Raw genomic sequence first — 22,924 nt, 5'->3', positions numbered from 1 at the left:
TCTGACACCTCCACAAGATGTTTTCAAAATTTCCTGCTCCTCTTTCAGAGCGTTGACATAGTATTTGGCAGATAGGTGGGTCGGACACAGCAATGTCCTTTGCCACTGACCAGGGAGGGAGGGCAGAAGGAAAGTATTGCCATCTAAGAGAAAGGCTGAGGCTACAACTGCCCTGTCTGTCGTCAAAAGTTTGTTGTCTCTCCAGAAGAGGGAACGCTCTGAGGTTGTGTCCAGCATTTCCTTGACTGCAGCAGGAGGCACAAACCTGTTCTTATTCCTCCTGTGCTTCTCAAGGACAAGAGACCCCCGCTGGCCCTCAACCCTACCCAAACTTTAAACTTCTTTTGGGTGCTGCCTGTGGGTACTGTGGGGGACTCCACACCCATTGTTGATACTGCGGTCTGGATAAGAGCAGCAGGTAGGGACATGCGTGCAAACATAGCCTGTGATCAGACAGCTCAAAACTGCCTGTGCAGACAGGATTTTTGCCCAGAAACTGATGAAATTAAGAAGAAAGTAGCAATGATGGAGCAAGCTTAAAACAGCTGTCAACCGGATTAAGTGATAACCAGGAGATTGCCAAGAGACTTTTGAGAAAAGGAGGAGTCAGCTTGAAAAGAATAAAAACAGGAGCATAAGTATTTATTGCTGTGGGAGCAGAGCCCTCGAGGGCAGAAGTGGGAATGGAGCAGCAGTCAAGCCAGGTGTGACATGGCCAGAAACGGCCCCGTGGTTTTCAGGACCGCTTTGTAAGTAAGTGCCTAGTATTGTGGTTTATCTGCTGTACTGCTAATATGGACCCTAATGTGTAGTTCATTGATTGCTAGTTAATTATGTGTCCTTAGCAAAGTAATACACTGCCTTCGTAATGCAAGTTGAGCGGTTTTTTTCCCTGCGCAAAGCACCTAGTTTTGAAACTTTCTTGCTGGCAGTGTCTGTTGATGGGGAGAAGGAGCTCTTGCCAGGAGACGTCCTTGCCCCCTTCCCTCGGCTCACACTGCAGTTACCCTTACCCCATGCCATGACCAAGAGCAGTACAGCAACTACTTTGTCCCCTTTGAGCACCTTTTTCTATTTCCAGGTCAGTGCAAAGATTGCCCCCTCCCCTTGCCCCCGAGGTTATGAATGGTGCCTTTGTTATGGAGAAGAAAATTAATTTCACCGTCCTGCTGCTCAGTTTGCAAAGCCTCCTTCTTAGAGGGTACATCCTGAGACTTGGTGTGCCTGGAGCCACAAGCAGGGTTTTTCTCTGGTACATTCCTTCTACTGTAAAATGCTGTTCCTGAATCTAAAGCAGTTCCAGAGCTGCAGGATCACCTTAGGGAAAAATTGATTAAATCAGTTTTATTAACATCATTTTCATTGTACATGCTTCCTGGGCCCAGGCTCTTCTTGCCCTCTTGCAAGGCGATGGCAATTCATTTCACTGTAGCACACCTCTCCTGCTAAGTGCTAGTGCTTCACCTGAGGAGCTCAAGGCCGACATTGGAGCAGAGGCCAACAACTACATGTTGCTCTGCTCTACCTGGGTCTTTAAAATAAGAGTTTCATCTTTGAGAAACTGGCCCATAGCACCATATGATGAAAAGCTGTGGTTGCAGGTAAGACTTCAGGCAAACGGCAGTCTACCCAGTGCAAACCTGACGCTCCAGCAGCTCAGGACAGCCATGAATCTGCCCTCTCTTTCCCTCTGCTTGTTTCCAGCTACTGCCTCCCTGTTTTACCCAACAAAGACATGAGCAGGGCTGGACACTGCCCCTGCCACAGGCAAATGATTAAGCCATTAAGCAGGCTTTGGGATGAAGATAAATCAACAGGACATGGAAAACTACTAGGCATGACAGAAAAACTGCCAGATATGACAAATGACAAATGACAAAAGTTACAGATAATGCCATGAAGGATGGCTGGATATCCTAGGCAGTGATGTGAGAGATGGCCAAGCTGCATGGATGGAGGGGAGCACTAGGGACCTTTGAGGGGGGTACAACCTTGCAAGGCCACCAGCAGCTAGGGAACTGTATCTGTAATGCCAGGTAAAGATGAGATCTAGGTAATGGTATCAGAAATAGCAATTTTGGAGATGGACCTAAAACTGGAATCAATACGGAAAAAGTCATTAGGGGTTGGTTGTTTATTTGGAGGGAGGCTGACTGGAAAAAAGGAGGTACAAGGACAAAGAGAAGCAGGGCCAAGACATGGGAAAAGGGATAATAAGCTAATAATAACTGTATCTGCTCCAGGCCTCATGGCATCAGCAGCCACCTGCTACTTCACAGCCAGGCATTTCCTTCCCACTTACAAAACGGCCTTTTGTTCACTTGCTAGTTTTTCAGTAGGTCTGTCAGCTTGCACTTCTGCTGAGCATGGGTGGCCCATGGCTGGGGCGGAGTGTCCTGCTGCCAAGAGTCCCCTCCAGGCAGGGAAAATGGTCAGCTCCCACCTCTGCTAGGGCTGAGGATCCCCCCCCCCAGCCAGGCCACAGCCCCTCTTGCAGGTCTGGGAGGGCTTGGGGCATGCGGCCAGCACTGTGCCGGCATGCAGGCAACCCCCAGGGACACCCAGCTTTGTGGCACCAGCCCTGCCTCATCGCCTGCAGAGTCAGATGGAGGGGTGTGACATGCACCTTTGGGAGCTAGTTGAAAATGGGGGAGATTCCTGAGGTGCTGCTGTCACAGAGTCCCCATTAAAAACTAGCATTTGGGGTTTTCCTCAACTTCACTTTAGTGCTGGAGAAAGGCCCAAAGTACAGTGGTATCCTTACTGATAGTGATATTGGGCAAGCCTGCTCTCTGGGGCCCTCTCCCAGCTCAGCTCTGTCTCTTCCTGGTCCCTCTGTGGTAGATGCGAGCCTCTGGCCTTTATCACATGGCAACAGTGCAGTAAGGTGAGCTGAAGGCATTGGTGGTTGTAGTTACATGAGGCAACGCACGCTCAGAAAGAAGGCCTTTGGCTGGGGAAGTGATACAAGTCTCCAAGCCCAACATACCACTTAATTAAAAAAAATAAAAAAACATTAAAAAAGGTCTGATAAAATCCTATTTGGGTATAGTAATGTCTACCTTCAGTTCGATCCAGCTGTGCTCGCTTGCAGCAAGCCAAATCCTTAACTGGTCTAAATCAGCACAACGAACAGTTTCATGGGGCCCTTCCTGCTTGCACCAGTTGAGGGTCCGGCCCTTGGCACCACTGGACCCAAGTTGAATAAGGAGGCTTGGCAGTCTAGCTCTTTCACCTTGCAGCCTCCCTTGGCCAGCCTGGCTTTGGAGATGGGGTTTTGCTGCAGGGAGGCTCTAGGAGACAAGGCAGCTCCTTCCCTTCTTCTTCCTGTGGCTCAGTGGGACATTGTCCCGCCCCAACACCGTGGATGTCAAGGGGATGTTCTGGAGCACATCATACAGCGTGAACATGCTGAAGGAGATCTGCTCATAGGGCGACTGTGTCCCAGTTTCATACAAGCAGGCAAAGGCAATAGCTGGCGTGCCAGAGGCAGAGTACTCAGAGTAGGGCAGCTCGATGTAGGCCAGATCTGAATAAGCACTTGGGCCTTCATATATAACCCATGGTTCGGTCCAGCTCTCAGCATCCCTGGGGAATGTACTAAGGTGAACCCCCATGTTGACCCGTGACACGGAGCTTGTGGGGTGGGAATACAGCACCCATGTTGGTGTTTGAAAGAAGACAGAGGGTTTGGAGGTAGTTTTGGGGTCATACTCTCCTGCGTCTTGGCCCAAGAAGGTGACATCGTGGACATCACTATGATGCCCTCCGGAAGGACAGACCTCCTTGAACCCTGCTTGCACTTGGCTGCCTGCAGGCTGGCTGCTCAAAGCTGTGGTGGGTATGTTTTCACCAGCTGCATCCCAAGCAGGAAGATGACGAAACCTGGAGAACTTCCTAGAGAGCACCAAGCGACCTAGACCTCGGAGGGATGCTGTGGGGGTCCAGGAAGCAGCAGGGACATAAACAAAAGGTGCAGGGAAGCCAACAATGCTGCCATGACAGCCGTGTGGCGGTTCAACTAGCCGCTGGACTAGTTGTCCAACATGGAAGACAGCCCCATCATCAGTGCTCAGCGCCTGAACCCGGAAACCCAAGGGGCTCCGGGCATTGCAGTAAAGGACATTTGAGCCATCCTCCTCATCCACAGAGACCAGCTGGCACTCACCCGTCTGTAGGTTGGGGATGAACTCCCCAAAGCGCCAGCTCTGGCCATGGTCATCACTGTAGAAGGTGAAGGAGTGTGGGGTGGTTTTGCAGAGCTTCCCGAAGCACTCCTTGCAGTCAATATGGTAGCTGTAGGCAGGTACCAGCAACCGGCCAGATCGGAGCTGGATCCCATGCCCAGGGCCCAGGGCAAATGTGGCCCAGTCTGGGGAGAAAAGGAGGGATGAGTGTAAGGAGCAGCCTGGCTCCTGGTGCTAGCCCCTTGAAGGAAGGAGCAGACAAGTGTTTTCCTGGTGCCCCTCCCCCCAAACCTTGCAGGGCAGGGGCTCCTTTGGGTCCATACTGCCCTCCCACATCAGTGTTCAGTTCTTCAATCAAGCTTCTATGGAGCAGCAATAAAAATTATCAAGCCTAGCCTTGTAAGTTTGCTGGGCAGGAGGGCAGCAGAGCCTGGGGGTGCCTAGTTTTCCTTATGCAGGGTCTTAGGAATGGCCACTGAGGGTGAAGGGGGAAAATAAAAGAGAAATAGATATTCTCCCCGTCTCCTCTCCCCTGTACTTGGGGCCCTCTTCCCTTTCTCCTCAACCCTGTCCTTTAATGCTCATTGGCTTCCCTGCCCTGGGACATGTGGTCACAGCCAGAGACTGACTCCAGCTAGGGCACAGGTTGATTCTGGAAGCCAAAAATCATGCACTTCTCCCTGACTGGTCTCTCCCTCTGAAGGTGCCCCTTCCTCTCCCCGTTCTCACACGATCACTACCTTTGATGGCCCTGCCGATGACCTGCTGTGTCAGATCCGTGGCCTTGCTCCAGCTCAGGCCTTGGTCAGAGCTGGTGACATAGCAGAGGCGGGTGACGTTCTGGCCGGTGATGATCTGGTAGGCTTCTGGTGTCTTTCCCAGCACCGTGATGAAAAAGAGGAAGAGGGTGCCTGTGAACTCATCATAGAGCGGGCAGGGGTTCATGGATCGGTGATGCTTCAGAGTCGCAGTCTCGAGCACTCTCATGTCTTCCCACTGCCCAAGTAGAAGAGGACTGGGAGGGATAAGAAGACCCCACCTCCATCCCTCCTGGGTGAAGACCTCTGCCTGCTGCCTTGCCGGTCATGTGCTCTACAGCTTAGTCTGGGTTTCCCTGCATCCCTTGCCCCCATTCCCTGCACACAGTCACCAACGGGCTTCAGACAGCTCCTGGCATTCAGCTGTGCCGTACACAAGTAGTACAGAGGCAACCAGTGCACTTGGAGGTCTGACTTTTGTGGGGTCCCAGTGTGTCCCAGTCCTCCTAACCCAGTGCCATGCCCAGAGAGAGCTTCCTGCCCTGCCTGGGATGCTTTTCCTGGTGATGCCCCCTTCCCTTTTGTTTGCTGCTGGTTTTTGCTATTTCTCACCTCCACATAGTTCCTGTATATGGTCCCCCGTCGCAGCACCAGCAGGTTGGCATGGGCATCATCTGCACTCAGTCGCTCCTCAGCAAAGGCCAGCAGCTTGGCCAGGCAGGGTAGATAAAGCAGGGCTGGGACACGGTATGTCACTCCATTTGACTCCTTCTCAAATAGCACTGTCCGGGCTGGGAAATGCCGGGAGCCCATGGTGACTGCAGCAAAAAGAAATGCACCAAGTGAAGTATGGGTAAAGAAGGAAGGGTGAGGGGGGGTGCTGACTGCTTAGGACAATCTTGCCTTTTCCAGAGCTGAAGGGTACAGGGTGGAAGCGCATAGGGTTTTACTTAGCTGTAAGGGGGTTGCTGAGCCATATTTTTTTGCCTGGTTAGATTGGCTTTTGGGAAAGATAGTGAGAAGGACTCGGCTTAGAGAGAACTCCTGACTACATATGTGTAGGCCTGCCTCAGGGACATGGGAAGTGCTATGTAGGCTACATGCATGATATTTCCAATATTTTCCGGAATGACTGCTTCTGATGTGAGAAGTTGGCAATCTGGCTTTGTTGGTTGGCTGTTGTTTTCCTTCTTTAAGAAAGCGTTCATATTATTTTTGTGAAAGAGGAAATAACCCTTTCTCCTTTCTACAGGGATCCTTGTTTCCCACACAGAATTACACATTAGCTGTAACAAGCTTGGGACACAGAGCAATCATGAACAAGTCAAAGTGCAATTGGATTTCTCACAGTACACAATGAATCAATGAATGCTACCCACAAACAAATACAGTCTGGAAAAAAAGGTAACTAGCTAGCTTAACAAAGGTCAGTGTTTTAGTTTAGAGGACAACTGACTAAACAGCTGACTTGATACTGAGAGTATATATTCTTCGCACTGTGGTAAAGCATCCCCACCCAAAGATATGAAATGACTCTTACATAACACTGATGAAGTAGAACTGGGCAGATCCTGGAGGCTTGGCTACCTGTGAAAGCAAACCTGGAGCAGGGTCTGGCCCCAAAATAAAGTTAAAGTGATCTCCAAACCAGCCTTTGAACAGGGATTCCAGTAAGTTCAGGCCAGTCAGCAGAGTGGGATGTGACCTGTGGTTCCCCGTTCCTCACTCCTATTATCAGCTGTATTGTGGCGAGGGCAAATTGTCAGTTAGCTTAGTGTGGCCAAGATACAGGGACTAGCCCAGGATCCTTGTGCAAATCTTCAGAGCACACTTTTGTCCTGGATTTCCCTGGATTTTCCTTCACCGCAGCTCTGCAGCTGAGCCCAGCCCTGGAGAGAGTTGCAGGATGCTATGCAGGACGCATATCCCTCCCCCATAACCACTACATGCATTGATGGCTTGCTTAACATAGCCAAATTGACAGCACTTCTCAAAAGGACATTTGTATTATTTCCTCCTGACTGTATGTACTTGTCCAAGAGGGAATGCCTGGTCTCAACAGTGAGACCCAGAAGATGAGATTTTAAGCATCTGAAAAAGAAGAGCTGGCTTCCAGAGCTGGCTCTGGTACCCAAACTGTTCTCTCCGCTGCATGCCCTGGAGCACTGTGTAATAGAGCCAGCTTTAACCTGGGAAAAGACAGCAGGGCAGCCTGGCTAGCCCAGACCTCATGTTGGCTGCAAAACTTCTTGGCAGAGCCGGACTTCGTAAGGCTCAACCAAGGCGCTTACCCCAGCATGCTGGGCTGAGCTGCAGAGAGGGAGCCCGGACCCCAGCTGAGTGCTGGCTCGGGTGCCCAGTGCTTGCTCAAGGACCCAGGAGGGTTTTGCAGCAGTCTAGGAGCTCCCAGAAGCCAGAAGTTGCTGCCCCCGCTCGCTCCCTCTCCCCTCCTCGAGTTAGAGGATGTCCGTGCTTCTGGAGAGTCAAGACCTGGGTGCAGAATGGGTGCCCAGCCCTCAAAAAAGGAGAGCCAAAAATAATGTTGTCCTCAGCCTGCAATTGTGCAAAGTCTGGACTAGGGAGGGCTTCCAAACACCAACAGGCAGAGATCTAAACTCACTCCTTGTTTCTTCCTACTGTGGGGGTGAACCCAGAAGTGCACAGCATGCTAGCAAACCAGCAATTCCTGCCATGGCTGCTGACATCTGAGAGCAAACTATCACTCCCCAAAGACAAAGGGCATCGTGGGCATACTTGGTACGCACCGCTTAGGGCCCAGCCCAAGGGAGGCTACCCCTGATCATCCCTTCTTGGGATATGGGTTACCAAGGTCATAAATGGTGTTGATGCTGCCACAAGTGGTGAAAGCTGCCAGCCTAGCACGTGAAGCCAAAGCCGAGGGCTGAGGAAAAACCAGGAATGCTCCTGGGAAGGGCTGTGCTGCAGTTACCACTGCAGACAAGCGCTATTGGGGAAGGGAAGTTGCCCGTGTGGCTCCTTCAGGCTTGCTCCCTAGCCAGGCTGTACCTGGGACACAACGGGAGTTCGTTGTGTCCCTGCGACACTGAGGTCAGGGTGTAAGCTCTCACAATGTGCATTTCCTTTAGGGACAGCAGCAATCCCAAAGGGATTCCCTGACCGAGGCCTTGGGGCACAACCCCTGTTCGTCTAGGCAACTTAGACCTGCTGAGGCCACTTTCCATCTCTGCACTGGTGTGCATGTCTGTGTGCCTGGTAATTGCAGGTTGTGTTTTTTGCTCTCCTGCTCTTATCTTCCTCTTTACAAATGAGTAGGTTTTATGAACAGCCTTAAAGTGCAACCAGGAAGGCCTGGGCTGGAACTGAATGAAGCTATCCCAAGCTGTACAAGGTCAGTCCATCCTGGAGATGGGGGAGACTCAGTGGGGCTCTGCTTGGGTTGACACCGACCGGGCAAAGCTATGCAGCCTCTCCTGGTCCCTTCTGCTGCTCTCCTTTCTCCTGCGCATTTCCACGGGGCGAGAGATGAGAATATGCAGTTAGAAGATCAGAGCCGGGCCATAACACCACCGGAGGAGAGTGGCTGGGAGTAGCAGGTATCTATGCATCCTATCCCTGCATGGAAATGGAGTGGCCTCTGGGATACCGAGTTGTTTGCTAGCAGTGCCTGCTGCTGAGAAAACAGCCTTGGATGGAAAAGGTGGGATCGAGTGGGCCTTTCACTCACATTTTTATCAGGAGCTTTGCTGAAAGCTAAAGGCTTCACGGAAAAAGCGAAGGCACTCACCCAGTCCCGCTCAGTTTGAGGCATCCTCGTTTGTCCCACAGCTGGTGCTGGCAAACTGCAGTGCGCTCCTCACCCTCTTTTCTGCTGCCATGGTGGCTGACAGTGGCTTACAGAGCCACCCAGGCTCCAGCTAGCTTTTCGCAAAGTGCATTCCCCTTGTGTTTCATTGTCCCCCTTGTGTGACCCCCTGCAGCGGGCTCCCCCCACTGATGGGTCACGGGGCTCTCCTGCAGCAGCGATCATCAGCGACCAGGAAAAAGGCCTGAGTCAGCAGCAGTAGCTCGAGCAGCAACACAGGGCAACAAAGGCACTATTATCAGTGAGGGCTGGAGCTGAATTCAACAGAGCCCCAGGTGCCTGGAGCCTCCCACTTGCAGATTTGTCTTGCTCAGGCCCACAGGGAGATGATTTAAGGACAGCATGGAGGGTGTGATTCTCCTGCCTAAGTTTCACTCCTAACTTCTCACAAGGCATGAGAGGAGACTCACACTTCACAGGCTGGGAGAAATCTGATTCAAAGGAGACTCACATTTTGCTTTTTTCTTTCTCCTCCCAGCTCCTGCTGCAGCAATCCAAAACCACGCATTTGGAAAGTATCCCTTAATGTAGGACAGGGCTGGAAACTGGAATAACACAGGGACCAGGAAGTGGGAAAAGATAAAAAAGTGTAAGAAGTTGGTTTTGGCCTACATAAGCCAAGGGGAAGTTTGTGACAAGCCAACAGTGTTCAGACTCTGACTGTCACAGAAACCCATGCAAACTTTGGGTGGAAAGTGATGCCTTGGGTATGTGAGGCAGGGGGGGCAGCTGATTTGAGATACCTTGAGGCAAAGGAATACCTAGGGCTTGGCAAGACCTGCTGTGGTTATTTCAAAAGTTTGTCAGCGGCTGGACCTTTAAGGCTCACCAAAAAACTGGTGGATAACGCTAAAAATAAAAGAACACAAAGGGCAGAACTTTCTAGTCAGGTCCAAACTGCAGGTGAACGAGAATTCTTTGCTGGCTGTGAGACAGAGGTCTCGGCAGCCACGGGAACCAGAAACCATCTGCAGTATGACAACAGGTCACTCGCAGCTGCTCTTTTACATGTTGCTGCTGGAGGCCCCTCTCGGCTTGTCAATGCAAACACAGGCATGGCTACATGAACACAGGGAGATTTATCTCCAGCTTTGCTGGAGGTGTACCTATCTCCAGCCCTGTCCCCTGCCCATCCTGGGGGGTTTCCCATCTCATCACCGCATTGACCTCAGCCCTGACTTTTTACCTTGCCTTGTCTGATGGCTGTGGGGCTGTTATGTGGCAGAGCCCATCACTGTCCCCACCCCTGCTCAGGTGCTGCCTGTGTTGGTGTCACCCTTGGCTTCTGGCTTATTCTCCCCATGGAAAGCAGCCTGTGCAGCTCCCTGATATTTATCTCTCTGCTTTCAAGGACAGTAATAAGTACAAAAGGCACAACAACACATCAGGCAGGAGGAAAGTAGGAGACAAATGAGATCATGGTCAACCTCGTCATCATAGGTGGAACAAAGTTTCCAGTGTCAGCATGACAGAATTAAAATTCCTTCCTGAGGGTGAGGATAAGCATGCTGTTTAGATATTCAGTGATGGTATGGCTACATTATATTTAATTCCCAATGTAAACCTAGGTAAAGGACTTAAAGTTCATACAGCAACTCACAGACTAAGTGCTACAAGGCAAAAATCCATCAGCCTTGGGATGTGCACATGAGCAGTTCATGTGAATGGCAGCCCAGAGAACTGGATGGGGAAGGCCCTCAGGAATACAGAAGTTACAGCACCTATGGCACCAGGGAACATTACAAGGGACCTCAGATTGCCAGTTTCTTCTCTGCCCTACCTAGTTAAGAATTTATCTTAAGCCTGTTAAATTTTAGCTGTGATTGCTAGATCAGAAACCCATTATGGTACCATTAATTTCTACATCATTACTGTTTTACTTCACATGGTCTTGTTGCTATGCTAATCAGAACACAGTTGGAGATCAGGTAAGCACCGCACTGAGTGAGGCTAACCCTTGTCTCAACTGTGACTGGAAAATGGTCTCTCATGCTCCCAGTAAGCACATATCCAGTCATCAGTGCTTCCCTTCCCTTACCTAACTGGTGCCATTCATTATTCCTCTCCATTATAGGAAGGTTTGACTTTGACAGTTGGTCTGTTGGGTCCCTCTGGGGATAAAACTCACTGATGGTCGTGAAGTCCTGGCTCCAGACTTTGGTGAAGGGCTTGCCTGACTGTCTTCTCGATTCAAATGTAGCCAAGTAAAATCCTAGCTCTGTTTTTGATCCCCCCAAATGTATTAGTTCTGCTGCTCTCCACAGAGTACTAGGCAGTGCATTTCAGGCTGTCCAACTCACAGTTCCCTTCAATTTCTACTGCATGAATTATTCTCTCTAATTTTCTAGACTGAATTGCTGAAAGGCTGTTTTGCCCCAGAGGTGGCTGTATTTCAGCTATAAGCAAAGTGACCTTGGATCACTTATCAGAATCAAAGTATACGAATAGTTCACTGGTTCATAAATTCATGTAAGGTAACTTTGAATGTGTTACTAATAAGCAGGTTGGGCTGTTGCTACGCAAAAACATACCAGGAATGCAAAGCTGCACAGTTAGCAGCAGCTGAGACCTTGGGTGAGCACACAAGTTCCCTGGGAAAAAAGAAGCCTTTCTCCTGTCTGTCTCACCCCAACTGCTGCTCCATCCATCAAGAAAAAGGGAATATTTGTTAAACTTAAAAATACTGTACCGTTGCTATGAAAAGCGCATTGAAAACTGGTGATGGGCATTTCTGCTCTGGAAAACTATGCCCAAGGCTGCTCACTGCTTTGTCCAATAAATATGCCTCCCATGGGTGCAGTAGCAATAATTAATGACTGTGACGTCAAAAACAGGTCACCAGTAGAGACAGTTTGCCAATTCATCCGTAGTGTTGTTGTTCTGGCGAACCTTCCCATCACTTACGCCAGTGGGAAGCTGACATATGGAGCAAAAATGTTCCAGGCAGGTATATCTTTTTCAATAGTAGGGAAACACCCTAAATGCGCAGTGTCCCTGTCTCCATTAACCCACTCTCCTAATCAGTGTTTGAGATTTTGGTCACAGGAACAGTGAAGACCTAATGACGCCCCTGCTGTCCAGGGACACGGAGCAAGAACTTGGGACCTGGGGGAAGAAGTTTGGTCCAGGAGACGAAAGGAGTGAATGTGAAGCTATGAAAGTCTCAGGGTGTGGCTGACTCTTGGTTACGGCCCATAACCCTTGGCTAAGGTCTCTGCAAGCACAAGGAGTATAGTTTCCAAGGCCTGAGTTTCCAAAGCAGCAACGGAGAAGGCTGTTCAGAGACATGGATGAAATTACAAGTATGTGCTATGTTAATCACAAAATACATTCTGTCTCACACTCTGAATCACTTTTTATTCTTAAACCACTTCCACCATCCACCAACCTTGAGGCACCCACCAATTTATCCTGCCAATCAAAAACAAAGAGAGAGAGATAAGGACAGTTTTTATCTTTCCAGCAAAACGATACTAGGCTTTGACAGCTGAGAAAGTGTAAACATGCCAAAGGAATGTATGGCAGGGAGCAACAAAATGTGACAACAACCATAAATGCTAGCAGCCCTGGATGGCAGCTGTGGGAGGGGAAGAGGGAAGAAAAGGAGAAGGAAGGGGAAATCAAGGGATGTGGAGCATTTTGTAATGTTTAAATTGAGAAACCTTGCCTGTGTTCTCTTTGACCATCCACAAAAAGAAGGTACATGGGATTGTATGGTGTTATTGGGACAATTTTCTGCGCTGACATAAAACCAGGGCAATTATGAAGTATCAGCAATGTCCAGTGCCCTGGGGACAGGTGAACTAGGATAAGGACAGCATTTCTTTGCCACATGATCCTCTCCCACTGCCACATGGTCTGCTCCTAGCACTGGCAGTGGGAAGCCTGGGGGAGAGGCACACGTGATGATTGGGGGACCTCACTTTCTGAGAGCAAGGCGAAATGACATAACAGGCCCTCCTGAGCAAAGGAGAGCACCAAACTATCCCAAACAACACAAAGGCCCCCCACCTTGTGACACACATGGGAAGAAATGAGTAACAGGGAAGTCTCACATTCTCCTCGGAAAATGTGCACTCCGAGCTGCTCCCGGACCAGACTGCCCTGCTTTGGACAAACCCTCTTGCAGACCTCCAGAGGTGCAAGCCAATACAACAGGCACATTTGTCCAGTTCCTGAGTCTACCCACAGGTTCAAAGCGAGGCAAGCTGTTCAACATCTTGGAGTGTTGCACTGTTATGAAGATGCCATAGCCAGAAACTTCGGGCATCTAGCTGAAAAGTGGAATACCTAGTGTCATGTAGTTTACTGGTTAGACCATACAGCTGAAGCACAAAGCACACTTTGAATACAGATGCTGGTGGACTGGAATACTGACAGACAGACAGCTGGAAGTAGCCTCACAGTCACAGGCCCTGGTTCTCATGGGGGACTTCAACCACCCTGACCTCTGCTGGGAAGACAGCACAGCTAGGCACAAACAGTCAAAGAGGTTCCTGCAGAGCATTGATGATAATTTCTTGACCCAGGTGGTGGAGACGCCAACGAGGAGAGGTGCAATGCTAGACCTTGTACTAACGAACAAAGAAGGTCTAGTTGGAGAGGTGAAGCTTGGGGGCAGCCTTGGCTGCAGTGACCATGAGATGGTGGAGTTCAGGATCCTACGAGGAGGGAGCAGGGCAATGAGTAGGATTGCAAGGCTGGACTTGAGGAGAGCTAACGTTGGCCTCTTGAGGGACCTCAAGAGGGGAATCTCCTGGGGTAGGGCCCTAGAAGGAAGAGGGGTCCAAGAAAGCTGGTTACTATTCAAGCATCACCTCCTCCAGGCTCAAGAGCAGTGCATCCCTCTGAGGAAGAAGTCCAGCAAAGCGGGCAGGAGACCTGCATGGATGAGCAAGGAACTCCTGGCCAAACTCCAGCAGAAGAAGGAAGTGTACCGAATGTGGCAAAGGGGACAGGCCACTTGGGAGGAATATAGGGACGTTGTCAGAGTGTGCAGGGATGCGACAAGGAAGGCTAAGGCCCCTTTGGAATTAAATCTGGCAAGAGATGTCAAGGACAACAAGAAGGCCTTCTTCAAATACATCAATAGCAAAAGGAAGACTAGGGAAAATGTGGGCCTGCTGCTGAATGGGGCGGGTGCCCTGGTAACAAAGGAGAAGGCAGAGTTACTGAATGCTGCCTTTGCTTCAGTCTTCACTGCTAAGGCCAGTCCTGAGGAATTCCAGACCTTGGAGACCAGAGAGGAAGGCTGGAGAAAGGCAGACTCTCCCTTGGTGGAGGAGGATCAGGTTAGAGATCTTTTGTCCAAACTTGACATCCATAAATCCATGGGCCCCGACGGGATGCACCCACGAGTGCTGGGAGAGCTGGCGGATGTTATCGCTAGGCCACTCTCCATCATCTTGGAAAGGTCATGGCAATCAGGAGAGGTGCCTGAGGACTGGAAGAAAGCCAATGTCACCGCAGTCTTCCAAAAGGGCCAGAAGGAGGAGCCAGGGAACTCCAGGCCTGTCAGCCTCCCCTCCATCCCGGGCAAGGTGATGGAACAGCTCCTCCTGGAGGTCCTCACTAAGCGTATGGAGGACAAGAAGGTGATCAGGAGTAGTCAGCATGGATTCACCAAAGGGAAATCATGCTTGACCAATCGGATAGCCTTCTATGACAGAATGACTGGCTGGGTAGGTGAGGGCAGAGCAGTGGCTGTTGTCTACCTGGACTTCAGCAAGGCTTTTGACACTGTCTCCCATCACATCCTCGTAGGTAAGCTCAGGAAGCGTGGGCTGGATGAGTGGACGATGAGGTGGATTGAGAACTGGCTAGATGGCAGAGCTCAGAGGGTTCTGATCAGTGGTGCAAAGTCTAGTTGGAGGCCTGTAGCTAGCGGTGTCCCCCAGGGCTCAGTCCTGGGTCCAGTCTTGTTCAATATATTCATCAATGACCTGGAGGAAGGCACAGAGTGCACCGTCAGCAAGTTTGCTGATGATCCAAAACTGGGGGGAGTGGCTGACACACCAGAAGACTGTGCTGCCATTCCGAGGGACCTGGACAGGCTGGAGAGTTGGGCGGAGAGGAACTTGATGAAGTTCAACAAAGGCAGGGTGCAGGGTCCTGCACCTAGGCAGGAATAATCCCATGCACCAGTACAGGCTGGGGGTTGACCTGTTGGAAAGTAGCTCTGCAGAGAAGGACCTGGGAGTGCTGGTGGACAACAAGTGAAGCATGAGGCAGCAGTGTGCCCCTGTGGCCAAGAAGGCCAATGGTCTGCTGGGGTGCATTAGGCAGAGTGTTGCCAGCAGGTGGAGGGAGGTGATCCTGCCCCTCCTAAAAAGGTGATGACCTTGTGCTTACACCTACCAAGATATCTTAGCAGAAGATAGGCCACACATGTGTTGACTCTTCAGTGTTTGTGATATGTTTGATCTTGAATGCTTTTGCCATAAATAAATGGCACTACTGTGAAAACCAGCTGATTGCTTCCTTGCTTCCACACTCCAAGAAGAGATCCAACCTGTGGGTGATGAACTAGATGATGCCAGAGGCACCAGTAAGGAATTGCAAAAGGATTTTTGTCCTTTAAATCTTTGTCATGGAAGAGAGGCGCATGTTCCCAGGTCAGGAGAATCATTGCTGAATTAGCATATTGAGAAGAGGTGTGGGTTTGAGGTGCAATTGACCCCAAACCATGACAGTAACCACCAAATTAGGGCTATATAAGACTGTCTTAAATCCAAGACTTTGCACAAAGATTCACCAACTGGACTTATAGAAGCTCAATCATCCTGTCCACACACCACTCCTCTGAGTTCTGCTTGCCACACTCAGTGCTGCTGGGCTACTCTGCCCTTGCAGGAAGGAGACTCCCATGTGGCTAAGGAATCCCAAAAATAACCTTACCATCACTCTTGTGTTCAAGAGTCCTGCTGGTTAGCCACGTGCTAGACAACATTGGCAATACAAACAACTGCAAACTGATGGGAAACTGCAGCGTGCTCTAGTTGCGGCTGGGTGATGACTTGTTTCCTTGGATACTGCTCCAAAACAAGGGAAAGCCTAGTTGCTTCCCCTTCTTGTGTGGATGTTGAAGAGCATAAAGATAGGACATGTACTGGAGCTCTGGCATAACTATTTTCTGGCAGGCTCTCAGAGACATGTTGTCTAAGTCTTCATTGAGGTTATAACTGAGGATATTTGCAGCCCCTGACTGGAAAGGCATGAGAGCTTTGTCCTTGAGGTGAGTCTTCTTTATTGGCCTCTGATCCGAGAGACAGGTCTCCATGAGTTCCTCCTGTCTTGCTCGCAAGTGGTTCACCTCCTTTTCCAGTTCCTCTAGTCCCACAGTCTCCTGGATTCTCTTCCAGAAGCTCTGGTTGAAGTGCAGATAGAGTTTCCAGTCAAGTGAGCACCACACTTTAACCCTCTCCTTGCTTTCAGGAGTCAAGGTCTGGACAGTGTCCTCGCTTCTGGAATTGAGTTTAAAGTAAATCACATCATCTAGATCCCAGCATAAAGTGTGTTTCAAGAGAATCATGGACTCATCAAAGTAGTCTGCTATCAAGACCAGGTGAAAGTTCTGTTCAATCTCCTCCAAGACCGCCTGGATGTAGCTTTCTTTATCTTCTGCATTGTTGTCATAGCCAAAGTCAAACCACATGTTATTCTTGGCGTAAATGTTTTCTTTGTAATTACTCTTATGGTAATAGTCCTTTGGTGATGCCAAATACTCATTCACATCCTTTGATGTTCTGAACGCGGGGGCAACATCCTTATAATAGACATAGGAGGATTCCAGCTGAGAAACTGGGTTCCTCAGGATGGAAAAGTAGAAGGTGTTCTCTGCCATCACTTTTTGCACCTGTTTGGGGGAGAGGGGGAGGGGAAGAAGAGGAGCTGTTAGTCTGGAGACACTGCTTATTCAACAAGATTTCTCAGCAGGAGAACTCAGGAGCCATGGATCTTACCTCCAAACGGTTAAACCGCAGGTGGTTGCACATGATATTGTAATTTTGTCCTATGGCTTGAAATTCCTCTACAAAGCTGGTCATGAAGGTCTCCGGATAGCCCAGGTGGACGAGCTGGTCAGCTGGGAGGGCTATGGTGAGGTTATGCTTCTCTGTGAACCGGAACAGGATGTTCAAGATGGTGCTGCTGGCGGTCTTGTGTGTCTTGAGGAACATGACATTAGTCTTCACATGACAGGGCGTGCGAGAGGTCACCAACACTGCAGAGCTCCTCCAGAATCTGCATAAACATAACACAGGGGGAAAACAATCTCAGCAGTCCTATGGCCCGTCTCTTACATCTGGCAATGCTTTTTTTTCTCCTAGCTCAGCTGACCAAACCACCTCTTTCTTTTCTCACTGCAGTAAAGTTTCAGGAATCAAACCCGAGCAGGCTTTCCTTCTGATATCGCACTTGCAGCTGGTGCAAGTCACTGCACCAAACAAGCCCCTTCCCTTAGCTCCAGATGTCAGACAGTCTTTTGATCTTCTGCTTCCACTGGTCCTCACTTACCAGGCAGAGGAGGGAGGGCTCAAAGGTGTCAGCCTGATCCCCTTTTCCATTTCTGCGTGACAGATTTTGCTCAGAAGAGTTGCACTTTGGCTAATTCAATCATTTATTTGCATGCTAAAATATGGATCTAGGACCTAATTTTGGGCTGCTACTCTTTTAATCTTAGCCAAAATCTCATGAGAGTTAAATGAAGTGTCATAGGTCAGTTTCTTACTTCCCTGCACAGATAAAGTCATGTAACCAGATGCACTTACTACTGCTGAACTTACGGCAGAATGTTTTTATTCACATGGAAGAATCCAGACAGGAAGACAAGTCCCAGCCAAAGGTTGAAAAAAATGAGATATTTGATATGCCTGGAAAGAAAGTAGAGTTTCAGTGAATCTTATCTGATAGAAGATAACCTTTTCCCCAAACATGATGCACCAAATTTTGCATGCTGCCTTTGGGACTTTATCACCTGGATCATTGTTTCTTCTTGATACCTTTGATGCCCCCCAGCTGTATTAGTAACTTTGGTACTTATAATCACTGTCTTTTAATTTTGACTTGCCACAGCACAGAAGCTACATCAAACAGAGCCTGATAAACACTTCAAACAGCCTTCCGCTCTGTTCCTCTGCCTTTAATTTTGTTTTGCCTTTTGGTTTCTGGGGCTTTAGAGGGTAATCATTTCATCTTTTCTCGCTTTTCTCAATAGCCACCAAGAGCTAGAAAATTACCACTTAATAGGGATTATAGGGATTTCCTTAATAAAAAATCCCAACTCCTTCTACAGTTTAACCATTTGGAGGTAAAATCCGTGACTCCTGAGTTCGCCTGTTGAGAAATGCCCCCAGAATATGGAGATCTAAGAGAAACACTGAACTGAGTTTTTCAATATAAAAAAAAAAAGAATAAAAACCCAACAGAATTGGCAACAGACTCTGCTTTCCAAACCAGAGGACTGCTTTCCCTCTGCAACCACATGCGCACCTTTACCTCAATGACAGCTTCTCCTCCTCAGCCTTACCCATGCCTCCGTCAGGCTTTCATCAGCTTGTCTCACCTTGATCGGACTTTAAATTGCCTAAGCTCAGCGACAGTGGTCTGGACCAGGCACCTTATCTACTCATGGCTACTGTTTTGCTTGAAGAATGAAAAAAGGTGAATGAAACCCTTTGATATTACACTAATTAGGCACCCAAATTATCACTTTATTCTAGCTGGCATAGTTATAGAATATTTCAAAGGGCTGCTGTCATTTGATGATCAACTGCCCACCAGAAGGAAATTTTCACCAGCAGACTTGAGCTAGTTTCTCTTAACTTACAAGTTTTTAAACTTAGCGTGAACTCCATATTTTGAGCTATGTTTTCCAAAATGCAGTGGACCTGGCTTGGGCTTTAAGTTATTTTGAGTAAAAACATTCTCATTTACAGAATAGGACATTCATACTCCTGTTCCCTACTCTCCCAAGTGCTCATGAGATTCATCTGGCATCACAGTGACTGCTGGCAGGAAGCCTGAGAGTCAGGTAATGAACTCCAACTAGTTGCAAAGTTTGGATAATATGCACTTGTAACCGGTGGATAAAAGGCAATACTGAATATTTGCCTTCTTCCTGGAATGCTGTCCATCATAGGGAAGCTGTCCATCACGGACCCACAGCAAAAATGGGATGTTCTGGGCCATGAAAGAAGCTCCTAATGGAAAGACCTGAACGACCCAAGTTGCAATGTGGAACATAGACATATTTGACTGCTGAATTTTTTTTAATACAGGTGAATTCTGTGACTTTTGCCTTAGATTCTTCAAGCAAATATGTGAATATATATGAATGGAAAAATTGTATAAACTGTCTTCTTCTGTAGTTGAGAAATAGGAATACCTGAATGGAGAAGATACCAGAGCCAAATAGGTCACCGTTAGGTCTCTGTGCATGTGGGATCTGGTAGCAAGCATCAGGCTGGACTAGCCAGTGAGTAGCCTGAGAGGACTGGGAGCTGGGTCCTGGAGAGACTGAGGGTCTGGGAACCAAACGCTGGAGTGACTGAAGGTCTGGGAACTGGGTACCAAAGATATTGCGGGTCTGGGAGAGACCAGTCTGGGAGCTGGATGCTGTGGTGACTCATGAAGGGAGTTTCCTTAGAAAGCAGGTGTGCTATTTCTGCTGTCTGTGCTGATGTGGGTGCCTATAAGGCACTATCCTCCTGTCTGCGTTAATCTGTGCATGTGTGTGTGTGTGTGCATGTGTGCGTGTGTGTGCGTGCGTGCATGTGCGCGCGTGTGTGTGTGTGTGTGTGTGTGCGCGCGCGCGCGCGCGCGCGCGCGTGCATATGCGTGTGCCTGCATGTGCATACCAGGAATTTGTGCTCAGCCTCTCTGTTGGCCGGCTGTGGCAATGGAGAGAAGGAGCAGCCGCTCATCCTGGCTGACCCAGGAGGGGAGGAATACCCTGGGCCCTTCAGCCCCTGGACTTGGCCACCCTTAGCAAAAGCGCAGAGAGTATCACAGCCTTCAGCATGCCTTCTCGACCTGCTGTTCTGCATTCACTGTCTTGGCACATTTCTGTAAAAGCCGGTATTGATCTAAAAGACTGTTCCCTTTGCAATAAACATACTGTTGTTACAGGACTGCAAGTATCTAACTAAGCCATTTCAAAATATTAAGTTAGTGTGTTGGGCTACTGGCCTAAAATAACTTCCATCCTTTAGTCCCTTATAGAAAGACACATCCCACTTGTCTAAGAGCTTATTGCTATTGCTTATCTTGAGCACAAATGTTTAAGATGAGTAGTGTAAATATCCGGCATTACAGAAGACACACCTAATCTTTCATATGTTTATCTGTGAAACACTATGAACAGTTAAAACACTAAGTAAGCAGAGTGATTTCATAACTGGCAGGTATATCAGTGGGAATGTACAGAGCATGATGCACAACTTCCTGCTGCAATATTTTCTTCCTTCATAGCATGACAGCAAGGAAGCTTTTCATCTGGAGTACATGAAGCCTACCATAACTGAGAGTAGGAGAGTACATTCAGAGCACCCTTTGCCAGTGAGCCACTAGCTACTTTATAATTTTTGTTTACTTTTATTTACTTTATATTTCTGCTACATAATACAGTCTTCTAAAAAGAAGGTTCAAGAGAGAAAATCAGAGTATGAACTTTGGATAGAAATTATCTAGCCATCCACAGTGTGAAAATCAGTGCTCTGAAACTACAGAATCACAGAGGGGTTGAGGTTGGAAGGGACCTCTGGAGATCATCTAGTCCAACCTCCCTGCTCCAGCAGGGACCTCTAGAGCATGTTTCCCAGGATCTCATCCGGACGGGTTTTGAATATCTCCAGGGAAGGAGACTCCACTACCTCTCCGGGCAACCTGTTCCAATGCTCTGTCACCCTCACAGTCAAGAAGTTTTTCCTCATGTTCACATGGAACTTCCTGTGGTTCAGTTTCTGCCCATTGCCTCTTGTCCTATTGCTGGGCACCACGGAGAAGAGGCTGGCCTCATCCTCTCGACACTCCCCCTTCACATACTTGTGCACATTGATCAGATCACCTCTCAGCCTTCTCTTCTCCAGGCTGAACAGGCCCAGCTCTCGCAGTCTTTCTTCAGAGGAGAGATGCTTCAGTCCCCTCATCCTCTTTGGAGCCCTCCGCTGGACTCTTTCCAGTAGGGCCATGTCTCTCTTGGACTGGGGAGCCCAGAACTGGACACAGTACTCCAGGTGAGGCCTCGCCAGGGCTGAGGAGAGGGAAATTCCTCTGAGAAACCCCCCCTATGAGTTGATCAGACCCTTTAAAGACAAATCCTTCCAAGAAGCCTAAAAACTGCCACGGCTGTCAGCGTGACTATCACCAGAGGTTCAGCTCTGCTTTCTAAGCTAAAGTGTGACATCTTCCAGGCGGGAAGAAAATGAAAAAAAAAAAAAAAGAAAACCTCTGAGGTAGTGTAACACTGGATGGCACTGAAAACTACAGCTCAGGTTGTAAATGTCCTTTTGACAAAATGGTAGCATTTCGGATATGTTGCTACGGATGCTTTAAGGTTTAGGACAAGAATTTTGTTTATTTGGATTAAACTGAAAATCAACAGACTTCTGAAGATCTGTGTTGACATAACAAGATTCTTTCAAATTAAAAGACCTGGAATACAGCAAGAAACACTCATGGCAAAATTAATCTCTGCCCTGGAGCAAACTGTAACTAATTCCGTAGCTTATTAATCACTTACACGGGTTACTTGAACTATTTAAATTTGACCTTTCTACAAATACATTTATAATTCTGCGCCCATGATGTTTCTCTTCGTATGTCCTTACCTTGAAATGCACCCAAGGCTTTTCATGTTGTCCTCTTGCTGTGAGCTAGAAAATATCTCCTTTTCAAAGCAATTCAAATACTCCTTTCCTTTAAGGGCTTCTTCAGCTCTTAGTGTGTAGATGTCTCCGTCTCTGGCATCCCATCTCTTCTATAAATGTCCGGGACAGGTGAGGACAAAGGGAGTGGCTACCTGTTCCCAGGGGGTGGGTAGAAGTGAATAAGCCATAAAAAGATCTGCCGTAGAAGACAGGTTTTGCAACAATCTTTCAGGGAAGTAAGGACTTAGCAGGACCCTTAGTGGGAAAGTCACCTTCTCTTGAGAGCACACACGCAGCACAAAGTTATGGATGAGGACACACAAGCACACACAGGCACTTAAACACATGCTCAGCAGCCGGAGGGAGGCACAGGCGGATCACAGCCCCATGTCAGGCAGGATGCCTGCCTGGAGGGTGGAAGGAGGCATCATATGTTCCTTCCACTTCCATCTGCTTGTCACCCTGCAGAGTGCTTGGGGGCACCGCTTAGTGCTGTGGCCAGTGCCTACTGCATCATACCTCCAATTCTTGCTTGGTGATTTAGGATTGTAATTCGCATTGGGGCAGCAAAACCGGAATGGTGTTCACCGGTTGGAAATTCCTCGCCTTTTTAAGAAGCACCACTGGCTCAGAAACCCCTATTCACAAGGCTTTTAAACTTCAAACATTTACTTTCCCAGTGAAAATCCAGTTATTGTAACTGGAGCTTAGAAGCTTAGATACTTTCTGTATCTGGGCCTTTGGAGGGAAAACTCCCACCCTTAAACCAGGTGAGTGTTATTTTATGGTTTGTCTATGAACTGATTGGTGTTATTAATGACCATGACAACTTGCATTACGCAGGAGCTTGAGATTCTACCAAGGCTCCTTTACAGCATCGTTTCACAAAACCGGGTCTCAGGGTATGAATAGCCCTGGGAGATCAGGACTTACCCTGCAGGTCTAGGGGGCAGAGTAATCTCACCCCACCCCATGTTGGGCTAATATCCTTGCTGCCTAGCTGGGGAAGGCAGAACCTGTGGGAGCAGGGCAGCCTCCAGCTGCTTCGGCACATCTGGGTGGGGAGCAATTCCAGGACACCTCTTGCAAGGAATGGGTCTTGTAAAGCCTCGCGCTGCTGCAATTCTGTTCACCTGCCTGCCTGTCCTGGCACCACCTCCTGGCACAGACGGACCTTTGCAGGATGGCAAGGGAGGGAGGGAGGAAGAAAGCATGAACAGGGGCTGGGCTGTTCCCCAGGGAGAAAGTAGAAGTTTTGCTACGTCGTTC

At 48.8% G+C, this 22,924-nt stretch overlaps 2 protein-coding genes across 2 annotated transcripts; both read right to left on the bottom strand.

Annotated features, from left to right (window-relative positions):
• Window positions 1-865: 865 nt before the first annotated feature.
• NEU4 (neuraminidase 4) lies at window positions 866-8,794 on the bottom strand. The gene is made up of 4 exons (XM_009666873.2): window positions 8,712-8,794; window positions 5,558-5,763; window positions 4,928-5,183; window positions 866-4,372 (listed from the first exon to the last, which is right to left on the bottom strand). Exons 2-4 carry the CDS (start codon window positions 5,756-5,758, stop codon window positions 3,294-3,296), a joined length of 1,536 nt encoding a protein of 511 aa, XP_009665168.1. The 5' UTR covers window positions 5,759-5,763; window positions 8,712-8,794; the 3' UTR covers window positions 866-3,293.
• Window positions 8,795-12,126: 3,332 nt separating this feature from the next.
• Window positions 12,127-22,924, bottom strand: GAL3ST2 (galactose-3-O-sulfotransferase 2). The gene is made up of 5 exons (XM_068954939.1): window positions 22,789-22,924; window positions 21,617-21,807; window positions 17,573-17,659; window positions 16,751-17,030; window positions 12,127-16,644 (listed from the first exon to the last, which is right to left on the bottom strand). The coding sequence occupies exons 2-5, from the start codon at window positions 21,640-21,642 to the stop codon at window positions 15,784-15,786; spliced, it is 1,254 nt and encodes a 417-aa protein (XP_068811040.1). The 5' UTR covers window positions 21,643-21,807; window positions 22,789-22,924; the 3' UTR covers window positions 12,127-15,783.

This window comes from Struthio camelus, chromosome 9 (genome assembly GCF_040807025.1).
Source record: "Struthio camelus isolate bStrCam1 chromosome 9, bStrCam1.hap1, whole genome shotgun sequence".
NCBI classification, from domain to species: Eukaryota; Metazoa; Chordata; class Aves; order Struthioniformes; family Struthionidae; genus Struthio; species Struthio camelus.
Note: the sequence above shows the minus strand (reverse complement) of the source record. Positions and strands in the feature narration are given on the sequence as shown.